Below are 18,410 nucleotides of genomic sequence, written 5' to 3'. Positions count from 1 at the left end.
AGTCCAGGCAGCAAGAAAGGAAAATTAGGGGAAGGCCAAAAGGCCCATGCCCAAGCTCTTTCAAGGATCTTTACCAGAAGTTCCCCCTAACAACTTCCATATAGATGCCTTTGGCCATAGTAATATGGTCAAATGACCACACCTGGCTGCAAGGGAAAAAAGGATCTGTGATCTTTTATCTGGGGACATTGCTGTCCTGAGTAAAGTCAGGGTTCTGTTGCTAGAAAGAGGGGAAGAATAGAGATTGGCAGGGGACTGGAAGTCTTTAGCACACAGATGGATCTTTATAAATGATCAAGTTGAATGGAGCTCATCAGCCACTAACAAGCCCTCCTGGTCTCTGAGTCGCAAGTGTTTTCCTGTGGAGTGAGGGCATCTCAGTGTAGTGGCAGATGAATAGTGCACACGGTGACATATCTTCACACTTGGGGAACCTTTCCACTTTAAGGGTATCATTCAAGTTAGATGTGCTAAATAATGCTTACTACTCTAAAATAAGAAGTGGTGTTATAACAGTTTTATATCTTTGCTAGTGTCAATTTTCTAGTCAGGTACTGGTTTATAATTATTCCTTACAGAAGTGATATTTCACTAGGTTAAAAACAACCACACATTTAAATTATCCCACCCTCTCTAAATGTAGAACAGATGCCATTGAACATCACTGAATTTTATACAATTCAGATTTTTTTTATGAATTGTCTTTGAAAAACTCATATTCTCCAGCTTTTAATACTGTTCACATTTAATGGAAATGTACCTTGAACTTTGGAAACTATAGTAAATATTCAGTTTAATAGAAGTATGTGTAAATACTTATTTTAAAAAGCATATACATTTCACACTTTGATTCAATAATTATCATATGATCACAAATTTTATTTATAGCACACTTCAAGAAACACCTAATTTGAACATATATTCCTGTGTTTGTGTGATTAAAACAAATATGGCAGCTTATTTCGTTTTAACTCCTCTCTCCCTTCCCACTTTCATCCTAGCCCTTCATTGCTTATCAGCGATTTCACTTAGGTAGATTGTTTCTCTGAACATGTTTGAAATTTAGCTTCCTCATTACCCTGTGGCTTTGTTTGTCTCTGTCCTTTTTATTTTTTTTCCTGCTAATTAAAACCAGTATGTGAGACATCTTTATTGATATTTTTCTCCTAAATCACGCCTTTTCTAAGCATGGATGAAAAGTTAGATAGTTCTGCATGCCATTCTGCATGAAGTATTTTTAACATAACTATTTGAAAAGTATTCTGTTTTTGTAGTTAATCGTTTTCTGTGTTACTGTTTGTGGTTGTTTGCATGTATACTGTATATATATGTTTTTGCAGCCTATTCCAAGCCTAAACGGGGCCACCGTAAAACTGCTTCATTTGGCAACATTCTGGATGTCCCTGAGATCGTCATATCAGGTATCATAGACCACCTGAGTTGGTCTAATAGCTATGGGACCGGAATAATGATCCCTGGTACTTATAAAATGCTTCTTGCTCCAATTTGTTTAGGACATAAAAAGAGATACCTTGCATGCAGAGATTAGGAAGACAGATTGAAAACTATACATTTATATATACTGAAGCAGACTTGACAGGATACCTTAAATCTCCAAAAATGAGGGTAGAATAGAAGGCAAAGTAAACCTTTTCCCAGAAGGGAGAATACTAGCCTAGAATTTTACCAACTTCCTCCCTGCTTTTAAGTGAGCAGATGAGCTGAACCAAGACTTTATTTGCACCCAGCAGAAAGAGGAAACAACTATTTAAAAATATTTGTTGACCTTGGCTCCTTTCCTTCCTTAGTTTCTACTTCTGGGGTTCCCTCTAGGCTTCCTCTCCAAGCCTCTTTCTGTTGGTAGCAAGTGAAATTTGAAGTTGAAAAAAGAGAATTGCTAAATACCATTTTGCCTTAACTAGAAAATAGAAACAAAACTAAATGAGATTTGCTGTTTTGCATGGTATCTTGCCAAAGAATCATGGTCAATTCTGATTCTTGTATGTTACCAAGAGAATCTTCTTGCAGATTACATGTTTTTATACCTAACTCACACATGGTACTTCAGTCTTAATTGGTAAATTCCTTTTATTTGTTATAGTAATAATTTCATAGATGACTCTAAATCACCATATTAGGCAGAAGCTTAAATGGCATATGTGACCTTCATTATCGGTTAATATATGTCATCAAAATTATCATTTATTTCTCCATCTGCTTTGGGTTTTCCTCCACCTCTTCCCCAAAAAGAAATACACAGTTTTTCCCACACACATTCATGGGTGTGATTTGGGTAAATTCCTCAGCACTCTATACACTGCCTGTGATTGTGCTTTTAGCATAGTATTGTATCGTAGTTGAATACCTAGAGGTCATTTTCTCCTCTAGTAAAATGAAAACAGAATAGACCATGTCTTTGTTACTTGCGGTTGACAGTATCAGCAGTTATCTGACAGTGCCTCACACATAGTGTTTAATAAATATGTACCTATTAAATGAACAAACTATTATTACCTCCCATGGCCAGGAACTAGGATACATATAAAATCTGTATAAATTATAAATATGCATAAAACATAAATAATATAATTCTTAGGCATTTTATCTGTAGAAAACCATTTTATATTAAAGTAATTTTTATTCTTTCAAAGTGCTTTATTCTATAACATCATCACTATTGCTGTTCAGAGAAAAGAGTTAACCCATTTCTCACATAGTAATTTCATTTATTAAGTCATTTTACCTCCATGCTGAAAGGTACAGTGTTTAAGAGAATAATATTTTGACTAAAGAAGTGGGAACACTTAAACATGCATACTGTTAAGTGTGATTACTTTCAATGTTTGAGTAAATCAGGAGAATTTAGGCAAATGGCAGTATAATCTTAATCCTTGTCTATGAGTAAGCATTAAGAACACATACACACACATGTACTGAATGCTGTAGCCAGTACTGTACAAAATAATGAGGGACAGAAAAGAGAAAGAATAGTCTTAATGGTTCTCAACCAGGATGAATTTGCCCTCCAGGGGATATTTGGCAACATCTGGAAACACGTTTGGTTGTCACAAGTGGCAGGTGGCACATATATGGTGGGCAGGAGCCCGGGATGCTGCTGAACATCCTACAGTGTACCAGACAATCTTCCAAAAGCCAAGAATTACCCAGCCTTAGATGTCAAGAGTACCGATGTTGAGAAACCCTGCTTAGATGCTCTTGTGTGGCCTATAAAGTAGTTCAGAGTACACATTCTTAACTGACCTCTATAGCAGTCTTATAAATGGGTTACCAGATAAAATTATGGCTATTTTACGAATGAGGAACTTAGATCTAATGGGTTTTGAGTGGTTTTCCCAGAGGCCACATAGCCAGGATCCCAACCTAGATCTGACTCCCAAGTCACGTCCATTTTCTCCTCTTTTGTTGGCGTCAGAGAAGATAGAGTAATTCTGCCTTGCTCCTCTTTAGTGTTCACATTAAAGAGAGCTCTTTGGCCAGAAGACCCTCTCTTGACACTGGGTCCTTATTGGAGTCAGGAAACCTTAAGTCTGCTCTTAATTGCCAGAGCAACAATGCTATTCAAATAGAAATGGTATTCAATAACACATTTTATTAAATATTCTTGGTGACTTCCCCCCCAGATATCCAAACATTAACCTCATCAGTTTTGCTTTCTTTAATAAAAGAATACAAGCACTGAAATTAACAACAGTTGGACATAAAAGCCAGACATTAATGTGTTCTTAAGTTGTATTTTTAAAAATTAAATTAAATATAAAAATATAACCCATACTTTGAGAATATTTCAAATGGTCTTACGTGGCCATTTTAAATTATAAAGGAAGATGATACTTAATTCCCAAAATTTCTTAGTACCTTTTAGAATTTGTTTCTTCAAAGTCCCATTTCCCACAAGTTCTGTGGTATTACAGAACCTCTTGATATACCCAAACAGGTACTCATTAATATTGGATCCCATTTGTAAGCATTTTTTTAAATATAGCAATTTTTTTTTATCTTATCTGTAATGAATAAGTATTTTGAATAATACTTTCCTTTGGCCAAGTCCAGTATACTGGGTCTAATATACTTCTTGGAATGAACTGCCTCTTGTAATAAAAAAGAGTGTTCCTTTAAGCATCACAAAACTTTTATGTGTACTTATTGGCAATGTACAAATATATCTTTTTGAAGGTGTGTCTTGCTTGAATTTTTAAAAATTTACCAAGTTGTTTAAATTGTAAAATGACTGAAATGCCTAATCTAGTCACAGGTGGACAAATTCAAGTCTTGTTTTTTGCTTGCTCTTTGCACTGTTTTATATTCTGCCATCATTCAGATGAGGAAGAGCAAGCAATCTAAGGCTTACAATGACATTCATTAATGTAATAGTCACTCAAGTCATGCAAAAATAGACCCTTTAATACCTCAGGAGTTCCTATGGATCAAGCTACACAATTTTTTATACCTCTTGTACATTGACGCTGGCTCTGAAGAAGTATTGGCAAAGTTTGCTGCTGATGACTCCCTTCTGCTTTTCACTGCCCACAAAGAGTGGCTATAGATCAATCTGGCTTTTTATTACAAAGCAACACGTAGTTAATAGCAGATTGCCAGTAGAGTATGACATTTTGCTAATTCTTCGTTTGTGGAGAGGGCCCTGTCAAGTAACAGGGTTCCATCTAAGCAAAGTAAATGTAAATGTAGAGGTTTCTTGCTCAGGATTTAAACTGTTTGACCTACCATTTTCTAATCTATTTGTTTATTGAACATGATAAACTGATAAACTGAAATGAACTTTGAGAAGAGGAAATAGACTTTCTTAAATATTTTCCAAGTTTTAAAAGCATAATCATTTCTCCCTTTTAGCCAGTTCCTTTTAATTTGTTTTACTTTTATTTAAAGAAAAGGTGAATGAGTGGCATATTATTAGATTGCTTTAAATTTACTAATTTTTTTCCTCCAAAATTTTAATAAGAATACAATTTTTGTTTATTTGGTTCTTCTACTTGGATTTTCTTGACTTTCTCAAATTCGTTTTGTTATATCCAGGCTTCCAAGGTTCTGTTTTTTCCCCCATCTTCATCTCATATACTCAAATGAAATAGGGATTATGAATTATGAAACTATATAATACATTCTGATAGTATTTACTGGTGTTAGAATAGCTAAATTTTACATTTCTTTCAAAAATCCCAATATAAAAGATAAACAGGTAAAATGTCAAAAATTAACAAAACAGGAGCAACAGCCTTTTCCCGTTTAAAGCATGGAGTAAGAGACTGAGTAGTTAATGCAGATTTTGTTCATGGCTTTAGTTTCAGTAATCGAAAAAGATTAGCAGTTCTGCTCTGGAGTCCTTGTGTGAATAGTTACAGCACTTAAGGAAATCAACTGCAATAATAATGCATTTTGAAATCCACTGAAAAGTTACTATCAAATACATACATATATACCACCTGTAAAAGATTTAATGGAAACATTAGTCTTCTGTAGTTCCTGACTTTCTAAAATGAAATTCCTTACACACAGTTTAGACCAGATTGATTACTATCCTAAAATGATACATATTTCCAAATATTGCAAAAGTAAATTTTTCCAAATACTGATATTGTAGGACTACTGTAATTATATTATAAACACATCTTTAAAAAAATAACCTACAAAGTTTTATAGAATATTTATGTTTAAACAGTTTTTTTGCTGTTATACTCAGTTCTGAATTTCTTAGTTCAGACTAAATTATAATGCTTGAGTTCATTTAAAACACTTGAAAATTCTCATTTATTCCGTAGATAAAAATTGCCTTAATGTGCTTCTATTTGAGAGCCTTGAACAGTGGTGCTTTAGTATACCTTTTGTAAGGCTAAAATAATATGGCATAGCATTTTAAAATCATAGAATGCTTTAACCAAAGATGATTTTCCATCTTACATACAGTTCTTAAGGATATAATAAATAATAAAGATTGAATATGCAAATGTTTTATAGTCAGTCATATAAAATGTTTTTGCCCAGCTCCCTGAAGAGCCTGAATTTAACTGCTATTTTTTGTTTGTAATACTGTTCTTTTTTTTTTTCTTTTTTTATTGTTATGTTAATCACCATACATTACATCATTAGTTTTTTATATAGTGTTCCATGATTCATTGTTTGCGTAGAACACCCAGTGCTCCATGCAGAACATGGCCTCTTCAATACCCATCACCAGGCTAAGCCATCCCATCACCCCCCTCACCCCAGAACCCCCAGCTTGCCTCTCAGAGTCCATCGTCTCTCATGGTTTATCTCCCCCTCCGATTTTGTAATACTGTTCTTAAAGCTGAAAGAAACTTCAGGTGTCCTTACGATTTCAGCTGCAGTTAGATATCTTAACTGAGAAATATTTAATGAATATTCACTTTTAATTTCAGTCAGACACATTTAGCTCTATATTAGTTGTTTTCAAGAGTATGATGAGTAGTTAAATAGAGTAAGTGGAGTATGGGAGAGCCCAAGCATATTTAACAAAAATAGATGGGTAGTTGAGTTTCTCATATTTAAGTCTTTTCCTCCTTCGAAGTTTCAAATACCTGAAGTAATTGGCAAAGAGATTGGGCTGGTGGGGGGGCAGTGCAGTGAGGGCTTTGTAGAATGCTGGACAGCTGGAGGCTGCAATACTGTTCAGAGACACTTGGGCACTATTTGGCTTTCTCCTGTCAGGACAAGAATATAACCTTTTAATACTATATTTGGTTCAAGAACCAGTAGATACTATTTATAAACATTACTTTAACTGTAAGTACATAAATTACTGGTGCAGTTTTTCCCCCTGAATAGTGCAGTGCTGGTGTGAAGAGACAGATAAGAAGGAAACTTTCCTAGATCTGGCAAGTTCCTACCTTGGACACATTGTGTCATTAGCAGCTATAAACCTTTGAATTAGGGACTCTGAGGCCCAAGGAGAGCTATGCTGAAATATTTCTGTTTCTGCTGTGTGTAGCCACCTCACCTTACTAAAATTCTGTATTTGTGGCTAATTAAATAGGGAAGTTCATCTAACCAACATTAAAGAGAATGTTTAGTAGTCTTTACATATCGTAGCCTATCAAGATCACATTTTGCAGTCGAAAAAGCTGAACTCTAACCTAATGAAAGCTAGTTTGTTAGAAAACAAAACATCAATAATAATTACTTTCCTTTGATAGGAGGAAAAAAAAACTCACCCTGAAGGGCCTTCTAAGGAATGAGGTAGGATTTGTTGAAATAAATAAAAGAATATGAAATTTGTGGCAGCCTAAATGAGAACATATATTTTTTAAATTGCACAGTTTACTATGAAGCAGTGATATAATACTACAGTGTATAGTGCTGTACAAATTTTTTTAATCTTACGTATTTTACACATGAAGAAAACACAATTTTTAATATTTTTAATATTAAAAATTTTAATATCCAGTTTTTTATATTAAAAATATTATTTTAAGGAATATTTTAATAATATTTTATTTTCTATATAATTTGTATTAATATTTCTATATAATATATTAATATTCATTGATATTATTTTAAGGAATATTTTAATATTCAAAACTTATGAATCTCAAATTTTCCAATATTTGTTAAGAGATGTCTCTAGGAAAATGTAGTGTTGGTTTTTACATGAAAAGAGTCTTCAGGAAGTTTGGAAAATAGAAAAATAAGTAATAAAAATGAGCTTACTTAAACCAATAAGAAAAGCCACAGGAGTGACTAGGAAGGACTCTTCAAATACCAGTTCAGTAAATAAGTTGTACTTAAAAGAGCAGCTTTTTGAAGAGATGGATTCTGTTTTTGTGACATTATTGTAAGAACAATTGAATTGGCCTATAAGCTGCTATTTTAACCATACTTTTCTTTTTGGAGGGAAAGGGGCTATGTGGGGGGTTATGATGGGCTAGAGATACAGTATATTCCTTTTGTTGCTCTTAGAGAAGTTGTTCTAAAAAATATCACTTGTTCCCTATTGTAAGTTTTGAAAGCTCCAGAATTTATTACAAAATGAAATACTCAGGACGTCATTTGCAGGTTTCACATTCCTTGATCAGGCATCTGTAGACGTCGTATTGGCCCTTGATTCTACTTTTTTCATTTACACTACCATGTGTAGTATAGGTATGCACATATCAAAGAACCATGAAAAAATGTAAAATAAGTGAGTTTCTAAAGTATTCACTTGCAAAAAAAGTTCAGACTCAAGCTGAATTTACTGAGAACACACCCAGTAATTTTCATTTGCAATAATAGGAGTTTTATTTTTTTTTACATTCACATTTCTAAATTATGACTTAAAACTTAATATTGGAGCAACAAGTATTTGTTGATTGCAGTCCTTTTTTGCTTTGTCTAAACTATTTGCCAGATGGTTTCTGCCATGGTTATGCTAATTAAAATGCATTGCCTAATATTGCTTGCTTTGATTCATGTTGTAGCTTGAAGATTTCTCATTTTATGGCATTTGTTAACTGTGTCACCTCTTATTTACCCTACTTCCTTAAAAGTTTTTATTCCCCTTCCTTCTACCCCCTTAGATTTTAGTGTTTTTGTTGTTATTGCAGTGGTGATGTAATGATTTTTAGACACATGTGCTGGGTGGTTCCCCAGATTCACAAATGTTGCTAATCTGAAAAGAGAATTCCAGACACTTTTATAAGCCTGTCTCATCTAAGCTAATTTTAGAATGATTGTGTTGAATGAAGTGTGCCTAAAATTGCTTATTAGTCATGGTGGTAGGGATCTTTTTGTTCTCAGGAAACAGCGATAGTTAAAAATTTTCATAAAAGTATCTTAGTGTGCCTGATTCAACAAATGTGTGTTATTTGTGTTATTTTAATTTGTATCCAAAAGCTGGAACTTGCGGGGCGCCTGGGTGGCTCAGTCCATTAAGCATCTGCCTTTAGCACACGTCATGATCCCAGAGTCCTGGGATCGAGTCCCACATTGGGCTCCCTGCTCCGCAGGGGGCCTGCTTCTCCTTCCTCTGCCGCTCCCTCTGCTTGTGCTCTCTCTCACTCTCTCTCTCTCCAATAAATAAAATCTTTAAAAAAAAAAAAGTTGGAACTTGGAATGAAATGAAACTTGAAGTAAATTTGAGCTAAAATTATGCAGAGAATTCTAAAACATAGCTTAAAATGAAGAAAAGCGATGATGTCTTATAAATTTGAGTGTGGCTATAAACTTGAATTTTTATATTTACTGCACGTATTACTGCATTAAACATTATTCTGTTGTAAGGTCCTTTGAGTTTACATACAAAATAATAATGGGGTCACATGGATTAAGATGCTAAGGTATATTGCTGATTGGTTTAAAATAAGATCTGAGGATTATAGAAATATAAAATTTTAAGAGTGAATTGTCTGCTAATCGGGCCAAAACTGTTAGAGTGCATGTTCTGAGTGCTACCTACTAGTTGAAAAATTATATAATACAGCTTTCAGAGTCAAAAGAATTTTGAGTATTGTATCAGCTGTTTCTCACAATATTTTGGTGTTTCCTTTTAGACAGCTGATCTCTCATCTTAGAAGATACCATACAACCAATTCTGTGCCCAAATAAAAGTACTGAGTGATACTCCTGCTTAATTCATTCTATTTTGCTTATATTTATAGAAATTTTTTGTAAACTGATTTTTAGATTAAATTATTATTAGCATTGATGTTCCTAAAGCAGGATTAACACAATAGCCCATTTCAGCAAGCTGTACATTTGAGAATGGAATGAGAGTCATTCATCTTCAGTAGGAAATTAAAATAGTTGTTCACCAGTAATAATTTACTAGATTCTGACAAAAACTAATGGGATTAAGTAAGTGTGACTCAGTATAATAAATTTAAGCCTAAGCATCCTTTTAGGCCCTGAATGAACCAAGGTACTGTTGTTGGTTAAAGGCAGTCATGTCATACTACCTGCTGGCTAGTTGTCTTGCTGAAGAAACTGTAACGTAAGGCCCTTGAAATAGATGCCATCATCAGCCCCAGCCCACAAATATTCATCTATTTAAATACATGACAGAAGATGGTGCAAGAGAGTTCAACAGCTATTCATGTGGGGTAGGAGTAGGACCTACTTTGCTGTAGGCCAGCAACTTTTGAGTTAAAATTCTGCAGCTGTTTTCTCTTCCTTTCCTTACAACATTCTCTTCTTCTTCTTCTTTTTTTTTTTTTTTTAAACAATAAACTGACTTAACTATTTTTCCCACAAACATTTTGTGTAGATCCAAGGAGGAACAAATTCCGGCCTCCTACTGTAGCAGTAACAACCTTGTTGTCTGTCTGAAGAGATCTCAGTATTCTACTTTTTTTTATCTTTTAAAAGGCAACGGACAGCCAAGACGTAGATCCATCCAAGACTTGACTGTTACTGGAACAGAACCTGGTCAGGTAAGACTTAACATTTGAATTCCCTGTCTTTGAAGAATAATAAGGGGCAGAAATCAAGAATTAACTATAACATATATACTCTGCAGAATTAGTTTCATGAGTTGACCTAAAATTGTGGTAGAGGAGTTCATTGGCATTTGAATTTAAATACTTTGGAAAAAAAGTATAGATGCCATTATTAGTTTAACTTGAAGGATAATTTATTATGGTAGGTTGATTAATTCAGTAGTGCTCCATGTGCATTACATGGTTTTTATATATGATTTAATAAAGAAATATCAACTTTGTAATTTAACAATTTGTTGTTATCCTTATCCTCTAAAGTGAATCCTTAGTGCTGCCTCCTTTTTACTAATGAGGTAAAGAAAAAATTTTTTACTAATTATTTTACTGATTACTAATATTTACTAATAAATATTTTCCCAAGAAAATGTCACTCCTGTGGCATCACATAAGGCACTAACATACCTAGATGTCTCTAACATCTTTTAATTTGTCATATCTTATTGGATTTATATTTTTGTGAAATATGCTTAAGACAATATTTACTAAGCAGATGGATAAATTCTGGAAAGGCTTCTATCACAGTTGCTAAGGTTTTCTTCATCTTATATTTCTGGATGTTCTTCTAAACTCCTCTTATCTCTTTATCACTTTCTTTATAAATGATCCAGACAGTGTTATAATTTTAGCCATTACTGACTAGTACAGAGTTTTAACAAGTATATAGAAGTAGAAGTTCAGCCAGTGTTTTTTTTTCTGTTATTCAGATCAATATACTGGACGTATATAATTCATATGATATCTTTAAAATGAATGAGAACTAATTGTGAGGTATTTGTTGATTTATTTTCACTTGTGTTGCAATAAGTGTTATGAGTATAGCATACATCTGAAGTAATAAAAATGTCACATTATGGTCCATATTCATGTAAAATTATAGGATTATGTATTAGAAACAGTGATTTAATTTATGATAAAATGTACTAGTACTTTTAGAAAGGTGTTTTATTATTTCATATTTAAAAAAATTTTTTTTAACTTATTTTATTTGAGAGAGCACAAGCAGGGGGCATGGCAGAGGGAGAGGCAGAAGCAGGGAGCCTGACACCGGGGCTCCATCCAAGGACCCCAGGATCATGACCTGAGCTGAAGGCAGATGCTTAACCAACTGAGCCACCCAGGCGCCCCCCCTTTTTTAAATAATATTTTAAATTTTAGAGAATCTTTGTAGTTGTTAATAAAAATTTGAAAGCCTTTTATAGCTATCACCTTAACAAAAAGCACTTGAAATATTTATGATAAATATCCTTGATCTTCATTTATATCTGGATATATTTTTATTTCTCACAATGCCTATACATTCACTCAAATGCATACACACACATACATACATTATACGTATAAATTTATTATATATGGTATTAAGTAACCCTAAATCTGAAGGTATTATAAATGAATACAGTCATTTTATTTCATTTATTTTAATGGCTTTTTCAGCATATCTGCTTTTGTGAAGCCCCGGAACTTTTGAATGAAATTTCCCACTTTCTTCACCTCAAATACTTCAAGTGTTAATGAGGGCATTTAGTAACAGATAGTTTAGCATCTGGTATTTGCTTTGATTCCTTAGAGGCTTGATGAGCTCAGCCTTTTTAACACTGTTTACTATTGCCATTGATATTCCAGTTATGAGAAACTCTAGCCAAGTGTTCTCCCTTTGACTGGGAATGCAAACCTGCTCTAAGGCAGTTCAGAAACATCTGCTAGTGCAAGTGCTTTTCTTTGTACTCTGTAGTAAAGGCATTGCTGTCATTCAGGACTGACTTCACTGTACCAGCCTTCCTTATTTCATCACAAATTCTGTATTACTTGAGATTATGATTTTAATTTGTAATACCTTCCGTAGGAAAACATTGCAACTGAGGCAGACTGTGGTTGTGTGACAGTCATTTGCATGAATTGTCATGGACTACTACAAAAGATTCGGAGTGAGGGGGAATTTGGTGTGGCAGTACAACCTTTTCTAAAACAGGTGATAGATAGCCATTGTGTAGCCAGTTTTTAACACTGATCCACCCTTTCAAAATTACTTAAGTATTATAAACTTAAAATGCCAATTTGGGATGAGGATGGTAAATAGTAATTCTAATACACTGAGAAAACATTTTCCTTCTGAAAGTGTTAAGATAAATGACCATTAAATCTTTTTAATACTCATGAAAATAACATTTGAGAAAGAAAATTATGCATAGTATGGATTTTCAAAATTGAAGGTATAGTTCTTTTTAAGGTCTGGCTAAGCAATGATAAAACAGATGTATGGGGTTTTTTTTTTTTTTTTTTGGTTGGTTGGTTGGTTTTGGCCATGGAAATTGAGAAAGAACATAAAGAAAAGAATTTGCCCACCCAGTACAGTCATCAGAGGAAGAGCGAAAACTTACTAATGAAACTTAATAATACATCTCATAGAGGAAAGTGAACTGATTGGAGTTTATACTTTGGCTCTTGATTCAAGACTGACCTTAAAATCACTTAGACTTTATATCTTTAAAATTAGGTTGTTTTTTTGGTTTTTTTAAAGATTTTATTTATTTATTTGAGAGAGAATGAGAGAGAGCACATGAGAGGGAGGAGGGTCAGAGGGAGAAGCAGACTCCCTGCCGAGCAGGGAGCCCGATGCGGGACTCGATCCAGGGACTCCAGGATCATGACCTGAGCCGAAGGCAGTCGCTTAACCAACTGAGCCACCCAGGCACCCAAATTAGGTTGTTTTTATACTGCCATTGCTATTGAGCGGAAGAGTGAATGAAGCAAACATCTGAATTAACAGTAGTTGTGATTTGTCTGAAATATTGCATCCTTACAACATACAACTCACTTTTAAATTAATTCAGGTTTTTATTAAGCCAGGAAGCTTATTAAGCACACGTAGTGAATCTGGCCTCTTAGGTATTTTGAAAACATACTGAGAAAGAAAAAAGTTGCCCCAGGATGTCCAGGAACTGATCTGACGCTGAGGCCTCAAGTACTGTTAGAAGCTGGACATAAACAATTTCTCAGAACACCAATAGACAAGATTATACTGAGACCATGATGAAATGAGACAAAACAAGAACATTTTATAATGTCTCAGCACAGACAAAACAGGGTCATTGTGCCACACACAAAATACCAGACATTTCCTTTTCCCAGCTGATGCGAGTGACTGCTTCTTTACCAGCTGCAGCTTTATCCTTATCCGAGTTTATCTTCCCTGGAGAATTGCCTCTGTTTTCTGGCAGTAGCCAATCTAGAGTGAACCCCTCCTTCCTTAGAACCTCCCCAAAATCATTCAACAAAAGCTCCAAATCTACAGTAAGCTCTAAAATCTTTTCAGAGAGACCCCACATTATCCCATAGCGAGCACTCTGCTTCACTGCAATGAGTGTTAAACTCATCTCATCCCACTATGGGTATGTTCCTGGTGGTCTTTGGCTAGGGAGCATTGACAGTGCCAAGAAGGCCCAGCTTCCCCTGATGTATTTGAGCACACCAGACTTAGGCCCAGATCAATTAGAGAATTGCAGTAATATCTGTTGTGCACCAACGTTGTGCCAGTCAGGCCTTTATTTTTTTAATTTTTTTAAAAGATTTTTATTCATTCGAGAGAGAAAGCATGCAAGAACAGGAGCAGGGGGCAGGCAGAGGGAGAGGGAGAAGCAGACTCCTTGATGAGCAGGGAGCCCAATGCGGGACTCGATCCCAGGACCCTGGGATCATGACCTGAGCGGAAGGCAGACGCTTAACCAGCTGAGCTACCCAGGCGCCCCACTAATATATGTTATTTAAATCATAACCCTGTAAATTTGGTACTTTTATTTTCCTCATTTGCAGATGAATAAACTGAGGGTTAGAGAAACTTTCCAAAGTCATCTTCCCTTGTACTACCAGTAATTGCTATAACCAAGTTATTAATCCAGATCTGATTCCAAAGCACACAAACTACACTCTGTCATTCTGTGTTGCGTGTGAAACTGAGTGTATTGCATGCTAAAGTAGTCCTAGATCTCTTCAATTTCAAGTGTTTTGACTTCTGATAGTCTGCATCATCATTAAGTATTTAGGTAGTTTTCAATGATGATGAGTTTTGCTGTATCATATTATTGAGCAAGGCTAATTCACCTTGATAATAAATTTCCATAGATGGCTGCACAGGTTTATTTTTTATACATCTGGGTAGCCTTTCTGTGTTTCACTAAAATTACACATTTTCGTGTATGTCTGCATGCCCCTTCTGGAGTTGTATCCAATATAGATCTGTTTTCAGGATGTCTCTTGGGGGGTAGGGGGGAGACACAGCAGTCAGTGAAAAATCACAACTGCAAGATAGATGATGTGATTATGATTGTTTAGAAAACGAGGCATACTATATTTTTAAATGGACTTTAGAATCTACTTTTATTAGTCAGATATGTGACTCTAGGTGAGTTCTTTAATTTCCCTGAGCTTCAGCAATCTTATGTACCAGTGGGGACCGTAACACCCACTCCTTGGGGTTCTTAGAACATGTAAAAGTACCAGACACACTGTAGATGCTTAGTAATGTATACCTGCCTCCCCGTAGTGTACCTCCCAAGGTTCTTACTACTTCCTTGCTCTCATTATAGTTTATTACCATCCAGAAACAAAAGTAGCACTGGGAAAGAAGTAAAATCCCTTTGGCATTCGGTTCCTGTATTATAAGACAAGTTTGTGTTAGGGATCATAGAAAATATTGGCCTTAAAGGCTTTTTATATATCAGTTGTTATTTATTTAAGGGATATGATTTATTATACTACTACTTCTGTCTGTCCTCAGTCTGCACCTCCTTCAGTATAAATAATTTTCTGTTAAAGCTCTAAATCAGAGGCTTATATAATAGTTTTAAAAAATTCCTGGTTCATAGTATACCTTTCTGTGGAGAACTTAAAAACCATGTAAGAATAATAAAATTCTAAAATTTCCTTATAATAAACTATAGTGAAGCTAGAATTAGATTGATCCTATACCTTCAGATTAGAAAGAATGTTTTCAGTATTACCTGTCATGTATAGACTTAATTGAATTATCTGTGACTATCATAAGGGAGGAAGTACCCTTATAGATGCACATCACTAACTTGATACCCGTTTTTTTTTAATGTTTGCATTATTCAGATGTTACTTCAGCAAAATTATCATATAAATCAACATTTAATCTCTGTGTTTTGTGCTTGTATAATTTTAGCAACTGAAGGTTTTAAATAGCTTTTAAATGTCAGTATAAGTGGTTAGCACTGGCCATAAATCTTTTACTTATGAAAATATTTTCCCAGTCATTCAGGTGAGACATAAAAAGCAAAGCTTTATTTTTGTCTGTAAAATAACTCCCAATTCCTTTTTATAAATATAGAGATAAAGTTCTGGGCAAAGTCCAGTTCTGTTTCATGTCTACCGATGGTTAATTTGCCCTCTGGTTTAAATTTGGCTTAGTATTCTTCTGCCTTAAATTTCAGTGTGGCTTTTCTGTACTCTTTGTAACCACTTTCATATCCAACCTTGTGGTAAGTCAAGTTTCTCTATCTCTCTTAAACTTTACAATTTGTATAAGAATAGAATAAAGTAATTGTAAATGTCTTGAAGGAGCAACCCAAATGAGGTTTTTTTGTTGTTTTTTTTTTTACGTAGCTTGACATTTATTCTTTTCTTTTAATTTTATTTTATTACGTTATGTTAATCACCATACATTACATCATTAGTTTTTGATGTAGTGTTCCATGATTCATTGTTTGCGTATAACACCCAGTGCTCCATTCAATACGTGCCCTCTTTAATACCCATCACCAGGCCAACCCAACTCCCCACCCCCTCCCCTCGAAAACCCTCAGTTTGTTTCTCAGAGTCCATAGTCTCTCATGGTTCGTCTCCCCCTCCCAGTTTTGAGAGCATACATGATCATAAGAATTTGACCAATGATTTTTTTTTAAATAGCTACTATAAAATAAAACTTCTTCCGTAGTAGTTTGCAAGCAGTAACATAAATTTAAACCATAAACGAGTTTGATTTTTTTTCTTAATTGTCAAATATTACCTGATCCGCTTATTTATACCCTAATTTTTCAGGTGTTCAAGAAATTTGATTATGGCTTGTTTTTAAATATTTCTTTAGCTTTTTTTTTTAGCATATTGTTACTTAATCAAAAAACCAATTTCTTGAAATATGAAGACTTATTTAGTTAATTTATGGATGTAAATTTAGCTCATGATGGCTTTTCTTGTAGTTTTAAGGAAAAACTAGTTTTGAAACTTGACTTAAAAATATTAGCCTTGGGGCGCCTAGGTGGCTCAGTTAGGTAAACATCTGACTCTTGATTTCAGCTCAGGTCATGATCTCAGGGTTGTGAGATCCAGCCCCATAATCAGGCTCTAAGTTAGGCATAGAGCCTGCTTAAGATCTCTCTCTGCCACTCCCTCTCTTCCTTCCCCCCTCCCTCTCTTAAAAAAAAAAAAAAAACGAAGAAGAAGAAGGTTTAAAGGACTCGGGAATAATGTCATAGTATCTGTACTTTTTTTTGCCAAGGGTAGCATCATCTGAAAGTAAGAGTTAAGAATTTCATCACTGGTTCTTTCTGGTACATATTCTTTCTTGTATACAAAAGGTAAATAAGCCAAGCACCAGTCTTATATCTGAGTGCTAAGAGTTTATGTTACATTTTATTCAATGAGTATTTATTTTACAGTTATTATATATTCAGTAATTTCCTAAATACTGGAGAGTATAATATAAAAGTACACATGATCTCTGCCCTTAGTATATTACAATATTTTTGAGGAATAACAAACATTGAGAGTAATATAAACTATTACAGTATCAGGTTGAGGTTTATGTAGTAGCAGACTATAGATACAGCCAAAAGGAAAAAAGTATCTTTGTGATAGGGTTTAGTCACTATGTTTTATTAAAAGAACTGTGATTTTGATCTTGAGAGGGAACTGTTAGGTGCTGCAAGTTCATTCATATATTCCCATCTTAGATTTACAGCCTAATAATCAGCCATTTAGTGAACATTTTTATTGTGTCAAAAAACACTTTGGGTACTTCATTTCATTTGATTTTTTTACAAACTGATGAGGCAGGTAATACTGTCCTCATTTTACTTATTGAGGCTTAGAGGTTAAATAACTTACATAAAGCCACACTGCTAATAAATAGCAGACAAGAGATTCAAATTCTGGATTGTATTGTTTCTAGTGCCGGACTTCTTAACTATTACTACTGCTCAACCACACTTGATAAATGAGGAACTTAAGACTCCAAAAGGCAACTTATTCAAGTTCACACAGCCAAAAATGGCAGAACTGAGATTTAAACCCAGGTCTCCACAAAGTATTAGACTAAATCGTGTGAATTTGCTGATACTCAACTGTTCTGATGTATAAAAAGGTCAGTTTCATATAGTTCAGTTGTCATACTTGCTCTTTGCACTAGACCATATAATCCTTGAGTGAATATGGGGTCTAGATTAAAAGCAAGAAGAGAAAGAGGGGCATAAGGAATTGTCAGAGGAGAGATAATCTGGATAGGTAAGGTAACACCTGCCAATGGAGGGTCAGGAATGCCAGGGTGGGACTTTCAGGAATGATCCATTAAACAACCAGTAAATGAACATTTGTATTCTACAAACTGCTGCTAGAATAAAGCAGTCTTCAAACACAGGGTCTGGCTTTGTGCCCAAAGAACCAAGGATGTAGCAAGAATGAACATATGATATTGAAGGGAATCTCAGCAGGGCCCTAAAGGATGAAGAAGAATTAGGAAGGAGGAGAGAAGACAGAATGAGCATTGTTATACACAGGGCACCTTTCTAAGCGTGGCATGAATAAACTAAGGTTTTATTTTATTTTATTTTTTTTTAATAAACTAAGGTTTTAGAAAGACCAGTCAGATATGGAGTTGAAAATTGTTTATGGTGTAGGAAAGCTTTTTGGAATTTCTGAAGCAATTTCAAT

The 18,410-nt window shown here is 34.6% G+C and overlaps 1 protein-coding gene across 2 annotated transcripts in view; it reads left to right on the top strand.

The window, feature by feature from the left end:
* Nucleotides 1-18,410, top strand: part of MAP3K7 (mitogen-activated protein kinase kinase kinase 7) — a 70,183-nt gene that overhangs the window by 40,213 nt on the left and 11,560 nt on the right. The window contains exons 12-13 of one of the 2 annotated variants that reach the window (XM_045867234.3): nucleotides 1,341-1,421; nucleotides 10,336-10,400. In XM_045867234.3, coding sequence (XP_045723190.1) covers nucleotides 1,341-1,421; nucleotides 10,336-10,400 — 146 coding nt within the window. The remainder of the gene's footprint in view (nucleotides 1-1,340; nucleotides 1,422-10,335; nucleotides 10,401-18,410) is intronic. The other variant, XM_045867235.3, reaches the window with a different exon arrangement.

Source organism: Mirounga angustirostris, unplaced genomic scaffold (genome assembly GCF_029215605.1).
Source record: "Mirounga angustirostris isolate CCGP_5_RB_7025 unplaced genomic scaffold, mMirAng1.0.hap1 SCAF_8, whole genome shotgun sequence".
Lineage (NCBI taxonomy): Eukaryota > Metazoa > Chordata > Mammalia > Carnivora > Phocidae > Mirounga > Mirounga angustirostris.
The sequence above is the reverse complement of the archived record's forward strand: the minus strand, read 5'-3'. Positions and strand labels throughout refer to the sequence as shown.